Genomic DNA, 26,390 nt, shown 5'->3' with positions numbered 1-26,390 from the left:
TCGGAGTGAATAGATACTATCAGATTTTCTCAGCGAGAATAAAAGCTCTGGCTGTTTCACATCAGAGGTTTTTATATTTCTGTGTTTGTTTTGTTAAGAGTTTTACTTCTCTCACTTGAAGCAGGTTGTTTCTAAAGTGGAAGAAGGTGGTCACAACTCCAAACATCCATCCATCCATTTTCTTAACCTGTTATCCAATTCTATGTCGCATAGGGGCTGGAGCCTATTTCAGCTGTACACCCTGGATAGGTCGCTACTTGATTACAGGGCTAACACGTAGAGACAGACAATCATTCACGCTCACATTCGTACCTATAGCCACTTTAGAATCACCAGTTAAAATAACCTACTGAGAGCCCACACAGGCACAGAGAGAACATGTGAACTCCACTCTACCACAACCCTACTGTATAGCTCCAATCATTTCTTGATGCAGACGGAAGACTTTTTTGTTGTTCTTCAGTAGCGATAGAAGTCAAGGCGTGACAATATATGTCCACAATAATGATGACATCACATTACACTGATTCTGTGATACTGTATTCACTGCAAGAAAATCATCTCTATAACTGAAGGAGTAAAAAGCAGCCTCGAAAAGGCAAAAAATTATTTTTTTACCCTCTGCACCATTGCATCAATGACTTTATGTATTATTATTATTTAATTTTAATAACGTGTCAGTTGAACCTCTCAGTTCCCTGATTAGCCCCCACTGACTGCTGTTTCCCCTCTGTGAGTTCCTTGTTTTTCTTCACAGCTGCCACTTTTTCAAGTTGGTTTACTTGTGTTTACTTCACCTTCAATCATTTGGTAAACTCCACCACAAGAAATCATGAAATATTGACTAATAAGGTTGCAACTTAGCATGAATTATTAATATTACAGGGAGATACGCAATGCATAAAACTAAATAAGTTCTGTGACTATTTTAGTTTAGCGCACAGTGGTTTGAATCTTAAACTGGGATTATAGCCAGTGTTTGAGATACTGCCGGCCCTTAAACTTCACCTCAATGCTTTTTGGCAAAAACTATTTAGGAAAGTTGAACAGGGGACCGTCTAATGATTCAGCGAAACACGACTTAAACATATGAACATGCTACATATAAAAAAAAGTGCTCTACATCAGTGTCCAGTTTGCCCAAGGGAGGTTCAAAATGATCCAGAGTAAGGCAGCAATAAGAAGAGCAAAGGATTACACGGGGAGCAGAGGGAAAAAAAGAGCGGAAGGGGAAGAACGGTTGCCTCCAGGTTGCAGAACATTACAAAATGCACAAAGCTTTTGAATATATATTTTACACCTTGGGGTTTGGACCCCCTTTTGCCTCAGGAGCTGATGATGTAAATCTTCTGTTCCACAATATCCCAAAGGCGCTCAATTAGATTGAGATCTGGTGACTGTGGAGGCCATTTGAGTACAGTGAACTCATTGTCATGTTGAAGAAAGCAGTTTTAGATGGTTTGAGCTTTGTGACATGATGCAATATCCTGATGGGCGTAGCATTCAGAGGATGGGTACACTCTGGAGCTACACTTTCATGTTTTTAATGCCTAATTCTGATCCAACCATCTGAACGCTGTAGCAGAAATCGAGACTAATCTGACCAGGCAACATTTTTCCAATCTTCTAATGGCCAATTTTGGTGAGTCTAGCCTTAGTTTCCTGTTCTTAGCTGATAGGTGAAGCGTCTGGTGTAGTCTTCTGCTGTGGCAGTCTGTCTGTTTCAAGGTTAATCACTTTTTGTATTCAAAGATTCTCTTCTGCATACATTGGTTTTAACAAGTGGTTATTTGAGTTGCCGTTGCCTTCATATCAGCAGTCTGGCCATTTTGCTTTGGCATCAACAAGGTATTTTCACCCAGAGAACTGCTGCTCACTTGAGATTTTCTCATTTTCAGACCATTCTCTGTAAGCCCTAGAGATGGTGGTACAGGAAAATCCCACTAGATCAGCAATTTCAGACTCAAACAAGCCCATCTGATCCTAACAACCATGCCATTCAAGGTTGCTTAAACCACCTTTCTTTCCAGTTCTGGTGCTCAGATTGAACTTCATCAGGTCATCTTACCGTTGTGCACATGTTTAAACGCATGGCCTAAATGCTGCCATGCAATTGGCTACTTAAATATCTGTATTAACCTGCAGTTGAACAGGTGTACCTAACAAAGTGGCCAGTGAGTGTGTAGGCATGCTGCTAAATAATGTGCTGCCATTTGTGTTACAGAAAGAAATAAAGACCAAAGAGCGATGACGAATATTTTCCTGTCCACTCTTCCCTGCACTCATTAACCATACTCCAAAATCACTCTGTATATTTCTCCCTCTAGGCCCCTGAAAGCATTTGACCCTGTTAACATCATTACCAGAGACAGCAAGAGTGCCAAAGACACAGAGAGATTCCAAGATGAGGCAAAACAGAAGGAAAGAAGATCAATGAAGAGAGATTTTTTTTTAATGCAAGAGGGGCACATTAGCAGTCAGTAAGGGTATGATCACAATACAAATTCTAGCTTCTTTCTCAAAACTGTCCAACAAAATAAACCTTTACATGCTAAATCATATCGTGCGCCGCAAAGAGCACGAATTGTATTTTTGTAATGCCTCTTACGTGAAAGTGTCTGTGCAAAAGAAATGTGATTTAACAGACTAAAATTCTTCACGTTGCCTCTGCAGAATAAATTTAACATTCGGCTTGTCAGGCTTTCCACATGGCACTATGTAATCATCCAAATGTAAACCCAGCAATAGATTGATGACAATACCCGACTTTATTTCCTATAGTTTTCTCATTGTATTGGAGAGACTCTAGACAGCATCGAATATTGCAATTCAGGCCTCGTCCTCTTACTCCTCTTGCCATCCGTGTCGTTCCTGCAGCGATAATCATGGCGTGTGTCAGATTGTAGAAGTCGCTGCAGCAGGGCTGTTTTTAAAAACCTCTGACCCTTGTTCCAGCTTCAGAATCTTTAATATTGACAGCCTCAGTTATTAAGTGGGAGCATCTTATCTTTTGTACTTAAGTGAAAAACTAAATGTTTTCCCTCAAGGCACTGTCGAACAAACATCTGAGTGATAGGGAGAGATGGCTAAAAAAAAAAAAAGAAGAAAGAAAAAGCAAGTGTTACGTCTTCCACGAGAGGTCAGTTACATAGGCCGGCTGGTCAATCCAACTGCTGACGAACAGCTACAACAACTGCCCATTACACCCACACACTTCTAATCACAGCGACAACGACAGAGTACAGGATGTCCACGGGGTTGGTAGAACAGCAGTTCAACTGTATGTCACCATCTTGTCTTTGTATGTGTCAAGTAAAGAGACAGAGGTGATGTTAGTAGTACATAGGAAATGATTGCAAGACTTAAAAAAGACTAATAATAAATAACAGATACACAGGGCCAAATTCACTAAGGGGTAGATGTGTTAAATGGAAGAAAACAAAGCCAGAGGGCAAGAAGAGGATCAGAAGTAAACTAACTCGCACATTTTCGTATATACGTAAGTGAATAAGTGTGCACTTCAATTCTGTGTACACATTTATGCTCCCTCTAAACTTTGCACGCAAAGACTTCACAGGCAAGTACCTTGTGTAGTGTTATTTAGTTCTATTTTTATTTCGTATATATAAAAAAAATTTTCGGGGGGTGGGGGGAGAGAGAACAAGTGAGACGGAGCCAATTTTTGGGAGAGATTGTTTGACATTCCGTGAAATACAAATGTGTCCGTGTGTGAATGAATACTTATTTGCTTTCCTGCTCTTTCAGGAGACCTGAGGTAAACGTGGTGAGCAAGATCGCAGGCAGCAGCCAGTTAGGTTAGTCTGACTGTCCGGTTATAACAACCAATAAAGCTCACAAATAAAAACAAGTTATATCCTTCAAACCGACGTGTCATAAAAGAAGCCCAAGTTGCAGTTTTCCAGAAAGTTATGTGTTACATCCTTTATTTAAAAATATATATATACATCTATGCTATGCATTGCCTAGACAAATAGCCATTGGATCCAATCTTCTATCTGGATTCAAAGACAATAGATCTTTTTTTTTTTAAATGCCATTCAAGTCTCACTGCATTCAAATCAATCATGCTATAGTCTCCATTTCTGTAACTCCCATCCAATTCTCAAATCTCGGTGTAAACTAGGACTCCTGCTTTGAATCACACCTGGGTCATGCTGTCCTCGTGCCTCACTATGCTAACTAGTTCTAATTTATGGGCCTCCTGGGCTGTAGCAGTCATGACCTCACCTGCGCTGTTGCTCGTAACAGCTGGTGAGACCAGGATGGAAGCCGAGGGGGGTTCCTAATTCCTACTTCTGCGTCAATATGGTGCTGAATGCTCGAAGTGTTAGTGGCCACTACACTATAAATGGAACCAAGCATTAAGGATACGCCTGCTTAGCTGAAATGTAATTTTTCAGTGTGTGGGCTGATTCATATTTTCTCCTCTCCATTTCCGGTGCTGGCATTATTCGTCAGTAGTGTCAACAGCGCAGAGCAGATCATAATCTATCCTTCTCGACAGAACAGCTGCCTCTTCATCCTCCCTCCTACACCCTCAGCTGCTTCGCCTTCTTGTTGGACCACGTCGGAAAAAGAGCTTTTAAGTTTTATTGTTTTATCCGGAGAGATCATACGGAACGGATAATCAACACACAGTCACTACTGTGACATACACAGCTAGAGCAGTAGCTTGACATATAAATTTAATTAAAACCTTAAACGTGTGCGTGAAGGTCATTCCTTAACAACGGCGCATAATGATTAAAAACAGAGCTGGCTAGTAATGCTTTGTCTTCCACGCTCCAGCCAAGGCTACAGCAAATTCAAAGGAACCTATTATGCAGGCATTTCCTAATTTCTGTCATAAACCTGTATAATAGTGGATGCTCATAAACTCTTTCCCCGCCAAAGCATTGTTTACCAGTGACTCCCGAATCGCTAATGAGTCAAGGTGTCTTTACTCTATGATTTATATCACAAAAAAAAAAAAAAAAAAAAAAAAAAAAGAGCAGAAAGTTGGATTTTTAACACATCTCATGACATAATTGCTGTAACATGTAATTACTGGTGATGATGGTGTTTAATGTGGTCAAAGTATCAGTTACTCACACCAGCCTATGTACAAGCAATCCCTGTGACCCAAAAGCTTCAAACTTCCCTAAATGTTTGGTTCCCCTTATTTTTTCCTACTCTTGGCTCACAGATGATGACAGAGAGCGTCCTAATATGGTCATCTTGGTTCCAAGGGAAAGCCAATCAGAAGACCGTTAACTTGAAAAGGAGGGGGAAAGGGGCTGCAACAATATTAAAGATAATGCGAGCAGAGTCTAAGAATAAAAATATGCCGTTGGAAATTATATAAATATAACAGGTCCACATCAGGTGTTTGAAATGCTTTTCTGGAAATGTGCGACTCCTGAATTATGGAATCTGGGTTACTGAAAGGCAGGGTAAACACATACAGTGTAACAGATGGCTACAGTCACTGTAGACTGATGAACAGAACTTGAAGGAGGACCGTCTGTGCCACATTGAGGTGTCTACATTAATAGCTGAAAGTGACAATTTTTCCATGGCAAATACAGCCATAATTCCAACTACTGTTTGTCACTGTGAGGAAGACAAAGGCGTCTGGACAGAGGACAGAGGTAGTCTGTCTGGGCCAATCATTTCTACGTGCACACACGAACACACCTTCAGTGCACTTAGTGCTTCCATCTACACCCCACCCCAAATGCATTAACTCTATGTGGACACCTGCTACCACACTAACCTCCTCTTCCCCAACCCCCCAGTCATAACCAACCTGATTCCCTCCTCCCAACCCCCCACCTGCCACCCCACACACACACACACACACACACACACACACACACACACATCCCCCACCCGGTCTGAATGACAAAGCATTGCGGTCTCAGAGCTACGCCCAAACCAAGCTATTCCTCCAGAAATAAGACTAAAGGAAATATATAAATAATAATAAAGCTGTACACAATATATGCAGTCGTGACTAACTCTTACAGAAGAGTCGAATGTTCACGTTAATTGTCGCAAAAGAAAATGTAGCTATAAAAATCGCACAGCTATCTCTGGTCATTATCCATCTTGTACTTGTGTACAATTATGCCTGACAGCTGCGTCTACTTTATGTACACTGGTTAGGTTTGGGGTTTTTTGTATGACTGGCAACTTGCTATCAGTTCCCACGTTTGTGCATTAAGCCGCAGATTGGAAAGAAAACTAATTAACTATTAATTACTCTACTTCAAACAGACTTTTTCTGCCATTGTCAGTCATTTTGCCTCTCAGGCAATGAAAGACATGCGCTTGTAAATTCATGCATTTATGCATAAGCAATTAGACACACAAACACACACATACACACGCCAGCACATCTTTGGTTTTATGTGTAAAAGCGAGCGCCGTAACAGAACATAGCGGTAAAGTGAGTCAAGCGCTTTTTGCGAGGGGAATGTTGAAGGCAAAGAAACGTTAATATAGACATTTAATTATGCGCACGTGCTTCTTTAAACGCGGGCATAGAGATGAGTGTCTGTCAGACGATGAGGACGTGGGGGTGGGGGGAGTGGTCGCCATAGTTACAGCGCCTGGTGTGCATCCCACCCGCGTGGGATCTGCTTGGGTGGAGGATCAAGCAGGGAGCAGGGGAGTGTAGCAGCGTGGAAGGACAGCAACTCAGTACTGTGGGTACTTTATGTTTTAGTGCTTGTTTGTGTGCGTGTGTGTGTGTGTGTGTGTGTGTGTGTGTAGGAGTGAAGTGGAATCCTCTTGTCAACCAGCCATCATGACTCCTAACACAGAAAACGGGAGGAGTCGGCAAAACCCCCAGGGATTTGGGGTGGGGGTTTGTTGGTCTTATAACTAAGCAAGAATGGTGCATGTAAATACACCCACTAAATGCGATTGTTAAACTTAGCACCTTCCCCTGAAACTCCAAAGATAAATATCTGGTTTGGATCACACTTGACGGCAGTTTCTAATTAGTGCTCTTTGAAGAAGGGGTGGGCTGGGCACAGTATTGTTTAAAATGAGTGGGGGATGGAGGTCAGGGGCTATTCACTGGAGGAGGAGGAGAAGCAGGAGGAGAAGGAGGGGGAGGCATGCTGGAGTACCTTTTAAGCGTGTGAGTGAGGAGAAGCAGGGGCACGTATGCAAATCAGCTCCAAAGAACACCTAAACAGTTTACAAACTCAATGGCTAAGGGGTGTAGTTGGGATGTTATCGCAAAGCACGAGATTGGATCTGAGGCGTGAATAAGCGAACAGGCCCGGGAATGAGAATGTGGCAGAGTTATGATGTAAGGAAAGGCCTGACAGTTTACCAGAGATACCGCAGCAGAGTTAAGATCAGACACAAAGCAGACGCTGCCTCTTCTCTGTCTCCAGCTCCAGCCACTTTCCTCATTCGCCGTGGCAGGCAGGAAGTCTCCTACAAGAACTCTGGTTGTCTTCAGTCACTTATCTCCCCATGTTGGAGAGAGACAACTCCGATGTGGGTCATGGGGAGGTGGGGGTACATATAAGGAACCTTTGTTTTAAATGTATTGTGAGCACTAGAAGTTTGCTCAGTTTCCTGATGTTTTCTGGATGTTCCCTTAGAAGGAAACATGAGTTTAATTGCAGCTTTTCACCACTCAGACGATGCAGACAGGAGGGCGAATGACAACAGACAACACTGGTGTTGTAGGTCTGTGAAGGTTTTCAGTCATCCAGGTCATGGTGTTGTAGGAAAACTCTGGTCACAATTGGGTGCGAGCAAATGGGTAGTAGACTGGCGTCTACTACAGGGCAACAATTCCTTGGCCTGAGGACATGCATACCAGCCAGTATCTGACTTGCTTTTAGGTACACATGACACAGGAAGTTCCCAGAAGACAAAACATTTCCATACTGGCACAATCACAAAACACCACTCATGCAGCTCTATTGATCCATGCCTAACGAGACATCTCAGTCATAATGTTGACCGACGAATAGCTTCTGTTGTCATTATACATCCCAACTTTAATGAATATTTACTGGGAACTTATCACACAGTTTGTGGATGATAGCCAAGCTGTCAGTCTTGTTTCTGCTTTGGTAGTCCCCCCCCCCCTCTGTCGAGTCAACAATGTTATGATATGAAAAAACAATAGCACAAAAGGCATCCTGTCATGGGTATACACAAAGAGATGGGTCTGGTGTTTATGATGCAAACAAGCGTGCGTGCAACTACAGAATACAGCAGGCACAGAAAATAACAAGGGGAGCAAACAGCGCTGCAATCAGACAGCTGCACAAGCTCGTATTCCCCCTAACAGAGAGAAATTGGTCCTCTGACTCTGGCGACAACAGCAGGAAAAAAAATAATAATAATGAGGAACAAATCTTGGGACTCGCACCAAAAATTCCCATACCATAAACATAGATCAGCTATGCAAACAGCTAGCCAATGAGTTATTGCTTTCTGCCTCAGTGTCTAGACGGCACTGTCTCTTGTGTCAGCTGAGGCTTAAACACACATGAAATGCATTCCCCCGTGCTGTAACAGCTGACTCAAGGTGCTCAGCATGAGGACGCACTGGTTTGACCGCAAACAAGCTGTAATGCGCGTAATTTTCGGGTGGGGGGCTTTCAGCTGTTGTTCTTATTCGGGACAGAGGAGAGGCGGGGTGTGCATCAGGGAGTGGCACGACAAACTTTGAATCCCAACAAAATTTGAAATGCCTGAGTCAGCATCAGTGACATTAGCATGGTCCTTGAAAGCGTGGGAGTATAATGGATCACATTCAATGTGTATAATCTGTTTAATGAGAGAAGATTACATTTGCAAAAGATGTGTTGTGAAAATATACTTATATGATCAAGGATTACTTTCAAATGTGTCCATTTTTCATGAAAAGCATTGTTATTAATTGATGATGATGATTAATAATGTAACAATACTGCTTCTGTAAGGATAATTTGAATGAATCAAGAATAAAAGATGAATATCCAAGGACTTTTCTTTTTGCTCTTAATATAGATGGTTGAGATGGTTAAAAACAGAAAAAAAAAAAAAAAACATGAAACATTTTGTGGTTTTATCAATTTTTCTACTAAAAAGAAACTTTTTTTCCAGTAAATCAAGTATTCCTCTGACAACTTTTGTTTTTGACAATTTTATTTATTATTATTATTATTATATTAATGACGCAATGATGTAGCATCTTACTTCTCCTCAAAGGGAACCCATTATTATAGTAAAAAAGACCAAGATTTCAAATAATGAGTGTAATTCTTACAAGCTTGAAAGTCAACACAGGCACAATAACTGGACTGAAATTAGTGAAAACACAGCCAATGTCCAGAGAAAAACTTTGAAATGCCTTCAGAAAGTCTGGTGAACAATTGCTCAAGAACACCTTAAAAAATCTACACGAAAGTCTGGCTTCATGTCTCCATATAGAGAAATGACTGAGGTCTTGAGACTTTTGCACAGTAGTGTATCTGCTGTTCAAATCTTCTGTTTGCAAGAATAAAGTTGGCTTAAAAGGGAGGATGACTCTGAAGAGGTGTGATTTAAAATGACACAAAGATTCTGGAAAAGAAAGTAATGGGTCCCCTTGAAACCTGCATCATAACATCACTTATAACAGTTATGTGCAATTGTCTTGATGAGTCAATTTCATATGTAAGATTCCTAATTTCTTTCTCTGTTAATTATACAGTTTGTTCACATTAAGAAATGCAAACATTGTAATGAGCTTGTCTGGAATGAAAAATGAGATCAAAGTAGAACTACTTTCAAGCATTTGCGACAATTGTCACGGCACCATATGGACAATCAAATCTGCACTTGAATGGCTGCAAGTACCGCCCTTCTATTTCTGTTAAAAACACAGGGGGGGGGGGGGGGGGGGGGGGGGGGGGGGGGGAAGGAACACTACACATTAGATATGTCTAAACTGATAATGAGCTTATAAGTACCTTCATTTTCTTTGATTGGGCCGGTTTTAGAGGGCCAGCTTGATAAAGGGTCGGCTGATAAGCTCAAAGTTTGATGGTGCTACAACAAGTACTTAAAACTTTTCTCTTTTCGATCAATAGCACTGTAATGAGCCTGGATAACAGGCTATGGTTTCAGTTTCTCTACAGGCTTGAAACAAGTGATCAAAAAATAGCATCAAAATCCTCATAAGAGAAGAAGGGAGATGGCTCAAAGGAAAAAAGAAAACAGCCACCACACACACCACCACCATACCATCACTTTTGAAAGTTTTACTTCCTCCACTAAAACTTCATATTTCTGCTGACCTTTTTCCCCAAAGGATATCATTTCTGCTTTTTTTTTTTTTATGTGTTTTCCTTACAATCCTAATACCAAAAGGAAGAGACTGTTGAGTGAATGAAGCTCCATTATTACACTCCAGTAAGGACAATTTACTGTAGTCAGACCTGAAAAGCTACTTGGCCGTGTTTAAAAATGAATGCAGACAATACATGATTAGCATGCCAATGTGTTAGGGGAAAAAAAATTAAAAGGTGAAGAAAAAGATAGAAAAACACTAAAGTCACAAAACTGTGATGCTACAGCAGGGTTATACGTTTAATCTTTTGTAGCAAGCTACGTTCAAGTGCTCCCTCTTAAGGGCCCACCGCAGCCGCTAGACCAGCATATCTGAGCTATATAGCACACTTGATAGGCCAATGTGTAAACCACAAATGCTTAAACCATTATAGTATAGATCCACTTCTTCATAGTTTGTAAGGGATGAGCTAAAACATAAATCATTGGTATAGAGTTTGTAGTGCCTGATATGAGACCTGATTTTATCGATGTTACATAGCTATACTAGGTATACTACACGTTAAAAACCTGTATTACTCCCTTCCCATCCCCATAACTAACCGTCTCATGCAGGTTTATGCAAATTCATTCATAACGCGTTTAAGCGTCATGAGAACAAGGTAAAAACAGATCTTGTTATGGAAGTTGGAAGAGATATTCGACAAATACAGAGATACAAAATGTGAAACACACACACAGGCGTCAGGATTTTGCGCTAAACAGTGTGAAGCTGCTCTTAGACGAGCTCAACAGAACCAATGGCAGCTCATCAGAACCTGAGCATCCACTGGCCGCTCTTCTATCAACCCAGTAAACGGAAACCACTGAGGCATTTCGCAGTTAAACTTGACAGCCTCGCACATATCACACTTCCAGTTTAGTTACATAAACTGGAACATGTTGGATAGCAAGTTGGCTGCCCGGTTTCAAACACACTCACACAAACAGAAGAATGCCCGCACAAAGCACACACACTTTTACACCAAAAGCATGACATCTTTCTCGCTCGCTGAAGGAGAGAAGGAAGACATTCTGTTTGTAAAGCTAATAAATATTCGTTCCTTCAGGCGACTCCTTTTATAAGCTTTATATCATATACCCTGGTGCCACAAATAAACACACACACACACACACACACAGACACACACACGTACCTGGTTGCAAACTCAGCAGCATAAATAAGCCAATATAAGATTTGCCTGCCAAAAGAATGTGTAAGTGGCACCTCTGTCTTTAATAATGACTGATACAGCCTTCATCTATCACAGCTGTCAGCCATCTTTATTATGTTCTTCCTTATCACACACACACACACACACACACACACACACACACACACACACAAACAAACAAGCACTAAAACATAAAAAAAGTAAGTTCAAACATGTGCTTGCTGACACACTGCGAATGAATCACACAGCTGATCACACACCGCCAGACAAGTACCTCTAACCTACCACAGCTGCTTGTGTATGCAAGTAGATGACAGATAGACAAATGATATGAAAGTATGTGGCAGTGCATATGCTAGTGATGCATTATCAATATAGCAATACCAGTGCTGCTAATATGAAATATAAGCATATTTTTCCTTCAGACACGTTATTTAGTTATTTAGTTCATGGCTCTGATGGCTCTAAAATTGGAGGACAGGTATAGAATTTGAAATCATTGTGAACAGAAATGATTCAAGTAAAAAAATTTAAAAAGTTCCTGGTGCCATCATGCTGATTTAAATTACCACTTCTATTTTGGAATAACTGAACTTGACTGCTTGCCAGTTGATTGCCACCCCAATATTTTTTTTCTGTCTTCTCGAGGGGGATTGGTTTATAATGTCAGCTAACAGTGAAAAATACCAATCACAAGTTACCAAAGCCTAAAGACATGTCATGCTTTTGTTTGACTAGCAGTCTAATCCCACAGACATTGTTTACAGAACAATCAGAATAGTCTGAAAAGACTCCAATTTAAAGAGCCAGAGCCAGAGAATTTGCACTTTTGTTAACACACTGGTTCCAGATAATTTACTCTGAGTCTATAATTTTTCAGTTGTGGTGATTTTCTGCCTTTGGTTTGGACTACGTCCCAGTTGTCAGGTTCACATTACTGATAATGTTGGCAATAATAGCATTAGTATCATGTTAAACACTGTTACTTCAACAAGAGCCACACAGACAGTTGTTACTGTCTCCCTCCTTGCACCCAAAAGCTTCTTCGCCACCTCAAAGGGCTTCCAAATTGAATCATGATTATGCAACATGAAAACCCCTCTCTTATCCCTTTTTACCACCGATATCTCATCTGTACTGTGACCGTGTGAAGGCCAGCGCATCTCACATTCGAATTGGGAAACCTGCACAGAGGTCTGATCCTAGTGAAAGTGACTCACGATGTGCTGAAAGGGGATGAGAAGCAAGGCACAGGCTGGTAAGCCAAGTGGGGGCCTCCAGCAGGCTGACTTCCACTCCCACTCCCGCACGCCCCCTCCTTTGTGCTCAGCAGTGCTGACAGGCCACCCAGTCCAGGAACAGAAAAGCCATCTGGTGTTTGTTTGGGACAGTTCACAGGCAGGATGAAATGTATATGTGTGTGTCAGCAGTGATGTCTGCATGAATGTTTGTATCAGTGTGTGTGTGGTGTGTGTGTCATCAATGTGTCTAAACTTGCATTTGCAGGAAGGTCTCATACAGTGACAAATGGGTTTTATGATGATGACTTACTGTAAAGCAGAGCAGGCACTGGGTGACATCAGAATCTATTATGCACAGATCCAGATGTGTCTATATTATGTGCATCTATAGGGGATGTATTGATACACGTGTGTGTGGCGACAGCAGCTGGTTGCCTATATGATCAATCCATTTAACACTGCAGGACTGTATAAGCTTAGTCTCTAACTAAAGACCAAATATCACATTAACCTAGTTCACCGCGTACACACACACACACACAGCTGTTCACGGGCATCTGTTATTATTGCAGCGATTTAACCGAAGTAGTCTACTTCCACCTGACTCAGAATGACTACTAGCCCAGTTCCCCTGCCTGTAAAGAGGTTTGATTGACATGTCTCATACAGGTGTGCCGTGACAGACAAACAGCAGATGCCGATTTTATCTCGGAAATCTGAGCACTGATAAAAATAAATAAATAAATAAATAAATAAAAATCAGATAACAAACGCAGTCTCAAAGCTTTTTTCACCTTCTTTTTTCAGATGACTTACCAAGCAGCGCGCAGACTAGAAAGAGCGCACCGGTTGCCATTGTATGTGTGTGTGTTGCTCCGCTGATCCACTTTTTATATCCCCTCCTTTTAGATGAGAAGCCGGTGGCGTCTGACAGTGTGATCAGCTGCTGGTCCTGAACCAGAAAATAAGGAGGTCTACAAAACCCCGGAGGCAAGAAGAAGAATAAAAAAGCTTCCTTGAGAGTCAAATCCACAGCTGGCGGCTTTCCAAATGTGCGACCCACCTCTCTACAACGTCCTTCTGTTTAAAATAAATAAATAAAAAGCCTCCGATGTCGTTTCCTCTCGCCTTTACCCTCACCTATCTGCTTTTATCGCTGACGATGAAGTGTGCGTATGCCCAGCGCCTAGGCGACCCAACCCACTCACTCGCAGCACCGGCTCACTACGCATCCGAGACTGCGGAGATGATTCGCACTCGCAGCCTCCTCAGTAAAAACTAAAAGTCCGGCGTGACTCCTGCGTATCTGGATACACGAAGGGAGGCGGGGAGTGCTGACGGTTTTGGGAGTCAGACTGGAATAAGTCCCGGATAATTTTCCTTCCCCTCACTGATGGGAGCGCAGGATCACGAGCAAGCAGTCCAAGCAGGCTCTGTTTTTTTCCACGGCAAATCCCGTAGACCTTATAATCAATCTCTCCACTATCGCTCCGCAGAAAGCCCAATGGGCGGGCGCTCCAGATGAGGCAAGCAAGGCTTTATACTCTGTATAAAAAAAATCACATCAGATTGATCACAATACTCTAACCCAAAATAAGTGATTTGAAGTTGTTACTGCCAATTCAAGTGGACATTGTGTGCTAATTTAAGACACTATGCGTCTAAATCTTGACAAGATTATTAAAAGATTTTACGAGCTCAAAAAAATGAAGCAGTTCATCCCCAGAAAGAAACGACCCAACCCGTTGCTTTTCCTCTCTGGAGGTTATTTCCTTGTTTTCTGCCTGACCAAGCACTTTGGCAGTTTGAAAACTTGAAAGCGTGTTGCCTTGCTCCACCCCTAAAACCACGCCCCGGCCGTGTGGGTCTGGGGTGCAGTGGGACAAGGACGCATTTGCATTTGTTTGTTGAAATTCTAGTTCAGGCCGTTGATAGATTGAATAGGTTAATCGGAGTGGAGGGCAATTAAGCCCCTTATGCTACTAGTTTTCCCAGCTTTTTATTTGCAGGGTAGAGTTCAACCACTTTTTTGAGGTAGACACGAATTGTTCGCGCAACATCTGTTTACTGCATAAACGCACGATGATTATCACTTGAAAAATAAAATATCAGGCTATTCTTTGATGGTGTTTGTTTATTTTGCGCCGATCACAAATGTCGCCTTCTCATGTATAATTTACAAAGCAGTCTGCGTGTTATAGACAGATTTTGTACCTCTCCTCCCCCCCCCTCACCCCACTTCTCCATACACCACCTGCGTTACACACAACTGGCAATCAACATAATGAGGTGCCGCTCTGTTTGGGAACTGCAGAAAAATATCTGAGAAAAAAACGCAGTTCACCTTTCATGGGTTGAAACTCCATCCCTCTTTGAATCAGATTATGAGAACATAAACCACGCATCGCTTTGACATAAGCACAGATTTATTGATTTTCGTGACGCTGCTCCATTATTAGCAGGATCTAAAATAGACAGGGTGAATGGGAGTTTGCTGGGAGACAGAAAATAGCACAAGTGAAATAAAACTGCTCGGGTGAGAAGCTGTGAAGTGAGAGAGCTGCTCTCTGAAAAATTGAATTGAAAAGCCCAAAAAGCTCTAACTTAGTAAAACTCTAAGCTCCCTCCTGTGTAGCACATAAATAAATGAGTAGGCCTTTTGCATGTGCGTACAAAAAAAAATGCAATTGCAGTGGACCCATCTGTTATTTTCTTCATCAGCTGGGAATTGCAAGTTCCGAAACCGCCTGAATGTAACATAAAAAATGTTTTTTTGGAAAGCAGTAAAATGATTCTCTTCTTCTTTCGCCTTCGGATTTGAGCTCAAATGAAACTTAACGAACACGGTGTGGGCCCTGAACAACAGCCAGAGACAGAGAGATGTTTACAGAGCACACATGCGTCAATAAACCGCAACATGACATCTAAAAGACAAGAGTTTAATGGGAAGAATACATCTGTTTGTCTCTCCCTCTGTGTGCCATGATATTAAGAGGGAAAAAAGATACATCTTTTAGACTGCTTATAGAGCAAACAAAGGCTTTAGCAGACGCTGCTGCCAAGAAAATGTAAGTGAGAATGGGATTAAACACCGCTATGAAGCATGTGGACTACTGCCTCAGCTTTTCCAAAGGTTTGTCCAGGTCTAGTGCTGCTGAGTTAATGCACATCCAAAAAGAGCAGGCTAGGTAGGGCATGTGTGTTACTCCTGATCTACATTTTTGCTCCACACTTAAAATTAGCTCAGTTCTCCGCAGAGCCCTTATTGCACAGCCAAGTGAGGCCACGTTTTTGTACAGGCAGCTAAAGCCAGAGTAGCATTGTTTGAGCCTAGCATTATGTCAGCGCTAAAGACAAGTTCACCTTTGGCCCAATTGCACCTGTTTTCACAACTGTCGAACACGTGCTTATAGAAGAATAAAAGCTTGAGGGGCATGTTGAGTATAGTGTGTGCTAGGGATCACAATAGGTCTCCATGGAAACAGAGAAGTCTGCATTATGTGTACTTCATAACAGGGCCCTTATAGATGATGCCTTGAGAGCCACAGCTTTCTCATTAGTATCTTTCAGTTGTTCCGCACTGTGTGACACTTGTACAGGCCCACTTATTATTACTTTTATTAATATGGACTTACTATTTCAGTACCCTGTGGCATTATCCATTGAGGTGGTGTCAGCAAGGTTACGTTGTATAGCTGAGAGGCACATTGTAGGGAACGAGGGAATTTTGTTCACTTATTTCATCATACTCAGATTTTCATACAACGTCTCGAAAATATATGAATGATTTATTAGGTTTCTCTGAGCATTTTTTTCCTACTGCAACATATGAATGCGTCAGTATTGCACAGATGATAGTGTAAAAGAGGCAGTTCGCTCACACACGTGCACGCAAACATTTGGATCCTTTAAATGGAAATGCAGGCGCGCAGACGTCGTTGTCGCTTTAAATTACAGAAGAAAGCTGCTTTTTGAGATAATAAACTTGCATGTGAAAAGAGGAGTCCCATTATAGCATGGAATCAGATGTGCACCCAGCCAACTTGCTGATGAATCCTGACTGTAATATGGGGTACACAGAGGATACACTGAATCTGGTTACCTAAATGATCTTTGACATAAATGGGAATTTGGGGGGGGGGGGGGGGGGGGGGGGGGGGTGCTGATGGAGTCAGAAAGCATGTGCAGTAAACTTTTGAAACTACTTCTGCTTATAATTATTTTGAGAGGCTTCCCTAAGAGGAACGAGACAGAGACAATGAGCGAAGCAGGAGGGGAATGGGGAAATAATCCAGATGGGTTAAGATCGAGGGGAAGATAAACAGAGAAAGTGTTCTCTAGCATTTTGTATGCCAAAAAAAAAGAAAAAAAAGAATGAGTTTTGTAATATTTGGCTCCCAGGTTCAAGTGAGGAAAAAGGGGGATAAGCTCTCCAGTTTGGTCAAAACAGTTAGATTCAAGTGCCACTCTTCCATGTTGGATTTAATGTGGGTTGAGTCACTGCACTACTCAATTTCTCATGCCACACTTCACATTGGCTTGAAAGATTGCATACTGCTTTGTCAGATAACCTCTTATTATACCACGCAGTGATTGGTGCAGTTAAAGATGTAATTTTACCTTTGTGTTATAAACCAAATGTAATGCATGACTTATTTTTTTAAACCAAGCTAAGGTCTGCAAATATACAGCCTTATGCTCAAACTTAGTACTCATCAAATTTATTCTGTGTACATCCACAGACTCACTCACGGGGCTTTATTTTACATTGCATTAGCCTGCCAGGAGCACAAATCACTACATTTTCCAGCAGATTAATTATTCATCATAGGGGCTCTTAATGTAGAGTATTAATATGAAATGACTGTCAAGCTACCAAATTTTTGGGCCTTCTATCTCATTCTGTCTCCTTTTCCATCCCTCAGCTTTCTTAGACTATTTCTCTCCCTTACTGCATTCTACTTGTGGGACTTTATGTCCTCGCTTCTTTACACTTGCTTTGATGCCATGATTGCTTGATAATATGTACTGGTGCTTATACGTGTGTTGGAATGAGTGATCAGTGAGATGCTTGGCTACAAGTTGAACAGCCACAAGGGGCAGTACCCTCCATGGAGAAGGAGGCTAGAGGCTAAGATCAAGGTAGCACAGAGGGAGGTTAGCCAACTATCGGAGTTGCAGAAAGGTGCGAAGAAGAAGGTGCCTAAGAAATACAGGAAGCTGTCCATACCTGAGGCCTTGGAAACTGCCAAGCAACGACTCACAGCCTTGGCCAGCCACTTAAAGAGGTACACCGGACAGATAGAAGGCAAGAGAACAAACCAGCTGTTCTCCACAGAACCAGCCAAGGTGTACTCTCAGTGGCAGGGGAACAATATAAGAACAGCACCACCAAGGCTGGAACAATACTGAAAAATACTGGAAGAGCATATGGGAGAAGGACGCAACCCATAACGGGTGGATCTGGGGGCAGACCACAGCAACCTCCCTGAACAGGGTCCAGTAACCATCACAGTGGCAGACATCCAAGAAAGGGTCTCCAGTATGAAGAGTTGGACAGCACCAGGCCTCGACATGGTTCATGCCTACTGGCTGAATACTGCAGCCAGTGAGGCTGACTGCACTCCACAAGCGTCTGGCAGAACAAATGGACCAGCTGCTAGTTGACGATCGATCGATAGATATCTATCGATCTCATGATTGTTCCTTTTGAATAAAATGAACAAATCCTTGGACACCACAGTAGATGCTTTCAGCCAGCCTGGTTAGACTAGTCTGTAGGTAAAATTACACAGTGTTACACCAGGTGTTCACATACACACATTGTCAGCAGCAGAACAAGTCAAATACAATTACAGTAGTTTCTGGCAGCAGTGTGGATAAAAAAAAAAAATCCTCCTGTGTCTCAGTGAAGGACAGCTGTGCACACTCGTTCTTCAATGCAGGCAGCAGAACTCTTTTTTTTTTTTTCTGGGATCTTCATTAAAAGTAATTGTAGTAGGCTTCATGCATTTGTGTTGCATTCATCTCTTCTCTTCTCTCTGTCTGTCTGTGTCTTTCTTTCTCTTCTTGATTATGTGGGTGTTGCCCAACATGCAAACACAGATGAATGTCATGCATTATTCATTGGTTCATGCCCGTCTCTCTCTCATACACACACACACACACACACACACACACACACACACACACACACACACACACACACACAGGCGAGATATTCTCAGGGAATAGCTCATGAAGGCAGGAGCATCAAGGTGAGCTCGGGAAATCATTCGACTTTGCGCCCCAAAACACCAACGACATTACACAACAACACACGCGTTTCATCATCATCCCTCGCAGGTACAGACTTTTCCTTTTTTCTTTTTTTTTTTTTTGCTGTTGGGTAACAGCAACAAAGGCAGATGTTATCTATCAACTCCAGGCTACAAAACATTATTTGCTTGTCATGGTCACATTTACTGGAGCATTTGCTTTGCAGAGCAAGGTAACTCATTCACACCGCACAACCCATGTAAAACTGACATGACTCATGGCTGGAAGAGAAAGCATGTGGGCAATAAAGGCTTTTGGAGGCAGAGTTAATACAGCACCAGATTACTGAATCACATCATTATCCAAGCTGGTAACAAAGGAGCAGCACTCCATGCAGAATTTTATTAATTTTTATAGACACTGAGGATCATCCTGAGAGCTGCATTCACATGTATCATTTACCTTTACTCTATATTGTGTTTACTACCTACATTCAGTATAAACCAAGCAATAAATTGTATGTACACTGCAGGTTATTCTTCAGAGTTGTTGGAGAAGTAGCAGTCACATTTAGGATTTCTAATAATATCTGAATGTCTCACAATGAACAACTCATTCTAATATTAACATATTGGGCATTGAACGCATTTAACACTGTTTTACTTTTTATGAAAAGGTGCTAACACATGTTAAAACAATAATTATGGGATTAATATGTGCTTAACAGAGCAGCACTTCTACCTTCAGGGTATTAGTCTGCTGCTGGTCATCTAAACCATAATTGTTACTGTTGCATATTTTAACAGGTTTTTAGAGGCCTTTTTAACAGATGAAAAGAATAAAATAATTCTTAAAAATATCTAAGAAATAAAGATGCAGCACTCAGTGTTAACTGGCTGAACACTTTGGTATAGGTATGGGAATTGTGTGTAATTATCTCTATGGAACAATGGTGAGCATTAGAGTTATGTCGCCTACACGCTAAAAAAAAAAAAAGATCTGCTGGCTTAACGTAAAAAAATTAAGGTAACAATTTGCATGGATCTTTTTAAGTTACTTCAGCTTAGCCACTATAGCGTAAATGCCACAAGAGTTCTTTAGTTAGGCAAACTCTATTCCTTACGTACAAACAACATGATTTGCTTTGTCCTCTACAAGCTTAATTAAGTTGAACCAACTTAATTTTAATTGTTTAAAAATTACTCCATTTAGTTATTAAAACTTATTTTTTTACTTTTATTCTACTCAGAAATATCCATGCAAATTGTTACCTTAATTTTTTTGAGTACTAATAACTTACAATAACTTATAACTTACAATTATACAATAAATTACGCATTGAAATTCCAGTTTTATGATCAAACTGTTTATTAGAACACCAGTCCACCATTCCAGACTCATTGACATTTCAATAGCAGACAAAATTGTTGCCTCCATAAAATAAATGACATAAAACACCCCTGTAAATCTGTCTCAAAAAGACTGAACATTTTGACAGTCATGCTCTGATTCAAGTTTGTTTGTGTTAAAGTGATAGTTTAGGTTTTTTTAAGTATGAAGTACATTGTGAGTGTATTACACACAGTAGACAGCAGTCAGCACATTCCTGCCACCGACACGCACGATAGGCTCAGTTTGTTTGTGTGACTTTGGTAAATCTGAACTAACCCGAACTAACACCAAAGTCACCAAATAACACAATTACACTTACTGATCAAGGCAGCAGGAGACCAGCAACTCCTGTGTGCTGTCAGGTAAAATTGCTGTTTTTGTCCATGGACGCTGGTGGGCCAGAGCGATTGAAACAACAAGCAGTAGAACTTCTCTTTCCTCACAGAAAAGGCTGTCTGATAGCAAAATAAAGCAGTAAACATATTCTTGATATAATGTACATTTAAACTGACATCAGTTTTATTAGGATGGAGGCTCATCTTGCATGCCGGTGGCCCCGTCTGCTTCTCCGTAGGTGGAGCTTACTGACTGCCATCTACTGTGTGTAATACACTCACTATACATATGTACCTCATACAGCCTCACTTCAAAAGACCCGAGCTATCCTTTTAAAGTGCATTATTTTGAACTAGGTGTACTTAATGCTCAACGCTCAACTTTACACCTACTGCCTACTGTACAGTATGTAACACAACACATTGCAAACAACAGTGGAACATTTCCCATTTAATTTGAGGATAGCCTCACTCTTCACATTTTTTTAGTACAACAGTTTACTTTTTAGTGACATTACCTTAGGACTGGCTTTCAGATCATCCAGCTCGAGGAATATCTTTTGAAACACTTCAAAAGTGTTTTTCAGTTATTTTGGGTAGCTGAGGTTGAGTGCATATATCAGCCCCATTAGCAAGGCACAGGCTCTGGGTACATCCAGGTCTGCTAGGACTTCTGTTCCTTCAAGTATGATCCTTGCGTTGGCTGGATCAGACGTTGTGGCACCTCTGGTTACAATCTTCATCACTTCATTGGTAATATCCCCGCCACCATCCTGGTAGGTCAGAATCAATATAAATGTTTTAAGTAATCATACTTATACATGAGAGTAACACAAAATAGGGCTGCAACTAACAATTTTCTCGATTATCTGAGTAGTTGTTTGGTCCAGAAAATGTCAGAAAATGGTGAAAAATGTCAATGTTTCTCAGAGCCCAATATGATGACCTCAAATGTCAAACATATTCAGTTTGCTGTCATAGAGGAGTAAAGAAACCAGAAACCATTCACATTTATGAAGCTGAAACCAGAGAATTTGGACTTCTTTTTCTAAAATAATTACTCAAACCGATCAATCAATTATCAAAATAGTTGCCGATTAATTAAGATAAGATAACCTTTATTAGTCCCACACGTGGGAAATTTGTTTTGTCACAGCAGGAGTGGACAGTGCAAAAGTTATGAGGCAAAAATTAGAATACAATAAGAATAAATACAGTACACAACTGTACAGAATAGAATAGAATAAAATACTATATACAGTAGAATAAAATAAATATACAATAAGATAAAAATAGAATACAAATACTATATACAACTGAGTAAAAATTTAGAAATCAATTAATAATAGATTAGATCGTAGCTCTAATACAAAGTATAGTCATGTCTGATTTACCTGCTCTTTGAAGAGATCCTCCTCCTTTTCCCTGAGATACACCACTAAGCCACGGATAGCGACCTCTCGCCTTCTCTCCACAGAATCATCCTGTGAATAAGAAAAAGAATGTCGAACTGCTCTTCGAGGAGGATGGGTTTTTGATAATTACATCAAAAAAAAAAAAAAAAAAGATTGACTTTATATGGCCTGAACTGTACCAATTATAGATTTCCAGTGATAATCAAAATAATGAATTGATCATTTCAAAGAGCCATTTCTCTGAAATGATCAATTCATGAACTTGAAAAATCCAGGTAACAAATAGAAAAACTGCAAAATCTTGCAAATTACTCTGCCAATCATGATCCACATCACCTATAATTTGTTTTATTATTAAGTATTTATAGTTTTAATTGATATTTGTGCCTCAAGCTCTAAACAATAATTTGACATAGTTGAGTTGTAAACAGCTACCTTTTAAGACTCAATATCACCTATTGGAAAAAAAAAAAAAAACTACATTTCATTCATTCATACCTCTAGCAGCATGTTCTGGATGCGCCGAATGCGCATTTTTGCAGCCCCTCCTCTTGAGGACAGCAAGGACATTATTTTCTGAGAGTACTGGTCCAGCTTTGCCATGAATGTTGTTTCCAGGTTAACAGTGGTGATCCTTCTGAATTCTTGGTTTATCTGTATAAAAAAAAAAAGGCACAAATAGGCACAACATGTTAATGTATACAATTTACTTTAAAAGAATACATACTGCAAATTATCTTATGGAAAAATATTTACCTGAACTGCATCAAAAAGAGCAGGCCATCTTTCTTTCAGGTCATTGATTTTTGGTGCTTGATTGACAACTTCCTGCCTGCGAATGGAGAATGTCTTTCTTGGTGTTTCAAATTTGCAAATTTTACAGATCCACTTCATTTTAAAAACAAACAGTTTAAATTACTTTAACTTGGGTGATTCAGAAGGCTGTAGTACAAACAACTTGTGCTACATCAGCATTACAGTAAATTTTAATTCATTGTTTTTGAATATTCAAGATGAAAAACAAGAAAAATGCTTGTAAACTACTGCAAAGAAATGGGCAAATTACACGCAATCAATATTCACGCTTTTTTAACTATAGTCTTTAGTCTAATCATTATCTCACAGGAAATCCTTATGACATTAAAAGTTAAAACTATGTATATTATTTTTAGTGTTGAGTTTCTCCTAAAAGTTGCTTTATGTTTCCAAATCAAAGATATTTTTTCTTAAGTGATACAACTGCGCTTATGTATCTGCAGTTAACACCCAAAAGAGCAATATTATATTTTATGTGCTAATGCACATTCAATGTAATGTCATTAAAACAACTAGTTTATGAACGTTACTTAAGATCTTTCGTGTGGCGTTTCTACAACATGGCGTTCGCTTCCTCGCCCGCGTTTTTTGACTGAACTTTGACACAGGCTGTTCTTCAGCTAGGGCTCAATTAACAAACTTCAATCTCACATAAAAATAACTCTAGGACTTAAACATCAAAATGCATCGATGTTAAACCGAATGTATACTCAGTAACCTACATTTGTTTAGTCATGAATGTAAAACGGCCCAGCCTTTTGCTGGTCAAACCTTCATCAACGCTGCAACGATTTCAAAGTAGAAAGAAGAAAAACGTGTATTACCCTGTCTTTGCAGAGTTAAAAACTACGGCTACAGAAGCTCAGTGTCAATTAACACCATTTGGCTGCCACCGTAAAACAAAACTTAACAAAGACTAATGTTATGGTCGAATTACTTCACAAGTTAGCCAGAAGTGTAATGTTACTAGCTTATCACCACCACTCGCCGAGGAAGAGTTTAGTGTTGTGTAAAAATAGATTTCTTGCAGTGCGTCTTGATAGAGTTAAAGTTAGAGTTATTAGCTGCTGTGAATAAAACAAGGCAAAAAATTGTACTCACCACAAAGCTTTAACGTTTGATAACGTTCCGTACAAAATGGCGTTTCTCCGCTTTCTCTCTTTCCCTCCGTTTCTTTCGATCAGTGGTCTGAGAGCACAACATGTCCGGGCAAGTCAGCCTTGTACTCAGCTTTTAAAGGACGCTTACGAGATTTTTAAGTTGTATTAACTGAATACACTTTCATGTTAAGTTAACACAGAAATGTCTGTTCAAAATCGATATATTACTGAGCTAAGACTGTTTTCTTTATTTTCATTTCGACCAACTCATTAAATTAAGTTATCAACTGATTACAATGTGTACATGCAACAAACTTAATTTTTTATGCAGAAAAAGCTATTGATTTTAAGCTTTACTTACTAAACCCATGAATCGTTTTTTAGAGTGTACCCTTGACAGCAGTTCCACTGGTAAATTGGTCAAATTGGTTTCAAATAATCCAGAGTTAAATAAAGGGTCTGTGCATGAAAGTGGTTTAAGGGGTTAATTTGACAGCAGGAACATTAAGTACTAATTATGTCATAGCAAGCTGGCATATAATTGGTGAGTGTGAAATGGCAATTACTTCTGTCTCAAACAGCATGCTTTCAGGTCAGTATCTTTATTTTGCCACATGTTTAATACCTGTTTGTATTATAAGGGCGGTGCAAACAATTCTGGCAATCATTGCCTGTGATTTCTTTTTCCAGTCAGATTTTCACTCCATCAAAGTACTAAGAGACACAATGGCCAATGGCTGGGAATCAAACCCACTGCATTTAAAAGATCCCATGTAGCCACTGAGAAAAGCATATTAGCATATTTGCCACTGCCATGCTGTATGTTACGTGCAATAAGGGACAATATTTTGATGAGTGATTTAATTAATTTTTTAATTAGTTAAGCTTTATTTCTTTATTTTCTTTATAATGTGAGTTAGCAACAATATAATCTCGAGACATTTTTTTAATTCTATGTGAAAGGTAATATTAAAAAGGGAACTCCAACAATCCAAGTATGAGGTTTGGATCACTGGGGTTGTGGTGTGGAGGAAGAGTTTCCCCGGTAGAAACAGCCACCAAAGACCTATGTCCAATTAAAAACAGCAACCTGCATGTGATCAAGATAAACTGGTGGTAAGGGAGTAAATGTGTTGACTGACTGGTCAGCACAACAACTGAACCATGTTCGGTTTCTAGGTGATTGGATTGCATATGGTTGTGCTTTGGTCTATAAACACTGTTTTCTCTACTGTGTCCGTACCTTAATGCAACTGGTTGGGTGGTGGAGAGAAACAAAAGGCAGAGGAGCACAGAGAGACAACAAACAAGTTAAAATGCAAACTGTGTGAGAGAGAAAGCAAAACTGAATGGCATTCAGTAGTGGCATATAATAACTGAGGAGTGGAAAACAGGAGAAGTGTTCAGTGCTTCCTGGGAGGTCCACCTGCAGTCTAAGCCTATAGCAGCAAAATTAAAGGGCGCTTCAGGGCCACCTAATCCAGGACTAGCTATAAACCTTGTCAACAATGAACGTTTTAAGCCTGAGGTGGCTCAAGTTATCAAAACCAATGCTAGCAAGTGTTTTAGAGAGATGCGTGGCTCAGACACAGATACCCGCTAATTAGTGCTTAGTATAAATACTAGTGTTTCACTACTGAAGTAGACTTTGCAGATGGACTGTTGTTTCAGCATTTGATAATTGCATTAAAATGATCCAGCAACACAAATAAAACAAAATCATGCTTGCTATATCTTATAGCAGACTGTAAAAAAATACAAAATAATATATATATATCAGATTTTAGTCATGATTATCTCTGTTGTAAAGTTGGGCAGTTTACAATAAAATGGACTGAATAGGGATTTTTGTCAGCCTCAAGTGCACATTTGATGAAATCTGTTTTTTTGGGACTTCAGCGGTGGTTCTTTTTTCCAGCCCTGGAGGTTGCTCTTGATCAAACACTTCTCTCCTGAAATGAAAGAGGACTAAAGCCAGCAGGCAGTTAGCTTAGCTTAGCATAAACATTGAATAAGAAAAAGCCTGGCTCCATCCAAAAGGTAATAAAAACCAACCTACCAGCACGCTGAGCAGAGTAAGTAACAGATGATTTAATCCTCCAAACAAACAAGCCATAATGTGCTAGCTAATTAGTGAACTTTTTCTGAGCTGTTTCTCCCTGCTTCTGGTTGCAATATTAAGAAACGCAAACTGCTTGCTGCCTGTAGCTTGATGTTTAGCATGCAAAGATGAGAGCAGCATCAATCCATTATCTCTGCAAAAAAGCAAAATGAATACTGACTTAAATTGTCAAGCTATTAAGGTGACAGTGTGTTTATCACTGAG

General features: G+C 40.3%; 2 protein-coding genes across 3 annotated transcripts in view; both read right to left on the bottom strand.

The window, feature by feature from the left end:
* The window catches only part of LOC308409616 (immunoglobulin superfamily member 3-like), a 77,121-nt gene extending 62,593 nt beyond the window's left edge, over positions 1-14,528 (bottom strand). The window contains exons 1-2 of one of the 2 annotated variants that reach the window (XM_080902497.1): positions 13,889-14,528; positions 13,565-13,722 (exon numbers count right to left, since the gene is read on the bottom strand). In XM_080902497.1, coding sequence (XP_080758623.1) covers positions 13,565-13,722; positions 13,889-13,980 — 250 coding nt within the window. In that variant the 5' untranslated portion in view covers positions 13,981-14,528. Of the gene's footprint in view, positions 1-13,564; positions 13,723-13,811 lie in introns of both variants that reach the window. The other variant, XM_080902498.1, reaches the window with a different exon arrangement.
* A 6,643-nt stretch (positions 14,529-21,171) lies between these two features.
* Positions 21,172-24,366, bottom strand: LOC308409617 (uncharacterized protein). The gene is made up of 5 exons (XM_080902499.1): positions 24,066-24,366; positions 22,905-22,980; positions 22,647-22,802; positions 22,128-22,217; positions 21,172-21,506 (listed from the first exon to the last, which is right to left on the bottom strand). Exons 3-5 carry the CDS (start codon positions 22,749-22,751, stop codon positions 21,321-21,323), a joined length of 381 nt encoding a protein of 126 aa, XP_080758625.1. The 5' UTR covers positions 22,752-22,802; positions 22,905-22,980; positions 24,066-24,366; the 3' UTR covers positions 21,172-21,320.
* Positions 24,367-26,390: the final 2,024 nt, after the last annotated feature.

This window comes from Rhamphochromis sp. 'chilingali' (genome assembly GCF_963969265.1).
Source record: "Rhamphochromis sp. 'chilingali' genome assembly, chromosome: 14".
Classification (NCBI taxonomy): Eukaryota; Metazoa; Chordata; class Actinopteri; order Cichliformes; family Cichlidae; genus Rhamphochromis; species Rhamphochromis sp. 'chilingali'.
This window is presented reverse-complemented; position numbering and strand designations above follow the sequence as displayed.

What these genes read in the sequence shown, in the direction of transcription:
- LOC308409617 (XM_080902499.1), bottom strand. Translation starts at nt 22,751, where the DNA reads ATGGCAAAGCTGGACCAGTACTCTCAGAAAATAATGTCCTTGCTGTCC. An exon ending in TCCAGAACATGCTGCTAGAG is followed by an intron (nt 22,218 to 22,646) that starts GTATGAATGAAT and finishes TCTTATTCACAG; the next exon opens with GATGATTCTGTGGAGAGAAG. An exon ending in AGGATCTCTTCAAAGAGCAG is followed by an intron (nt 21,507 to 22,127) that starts GTAAATCAGACA and finishes CTGACCTACCAG; the next exon opens with GATGGTGGCGGGGATATTAC.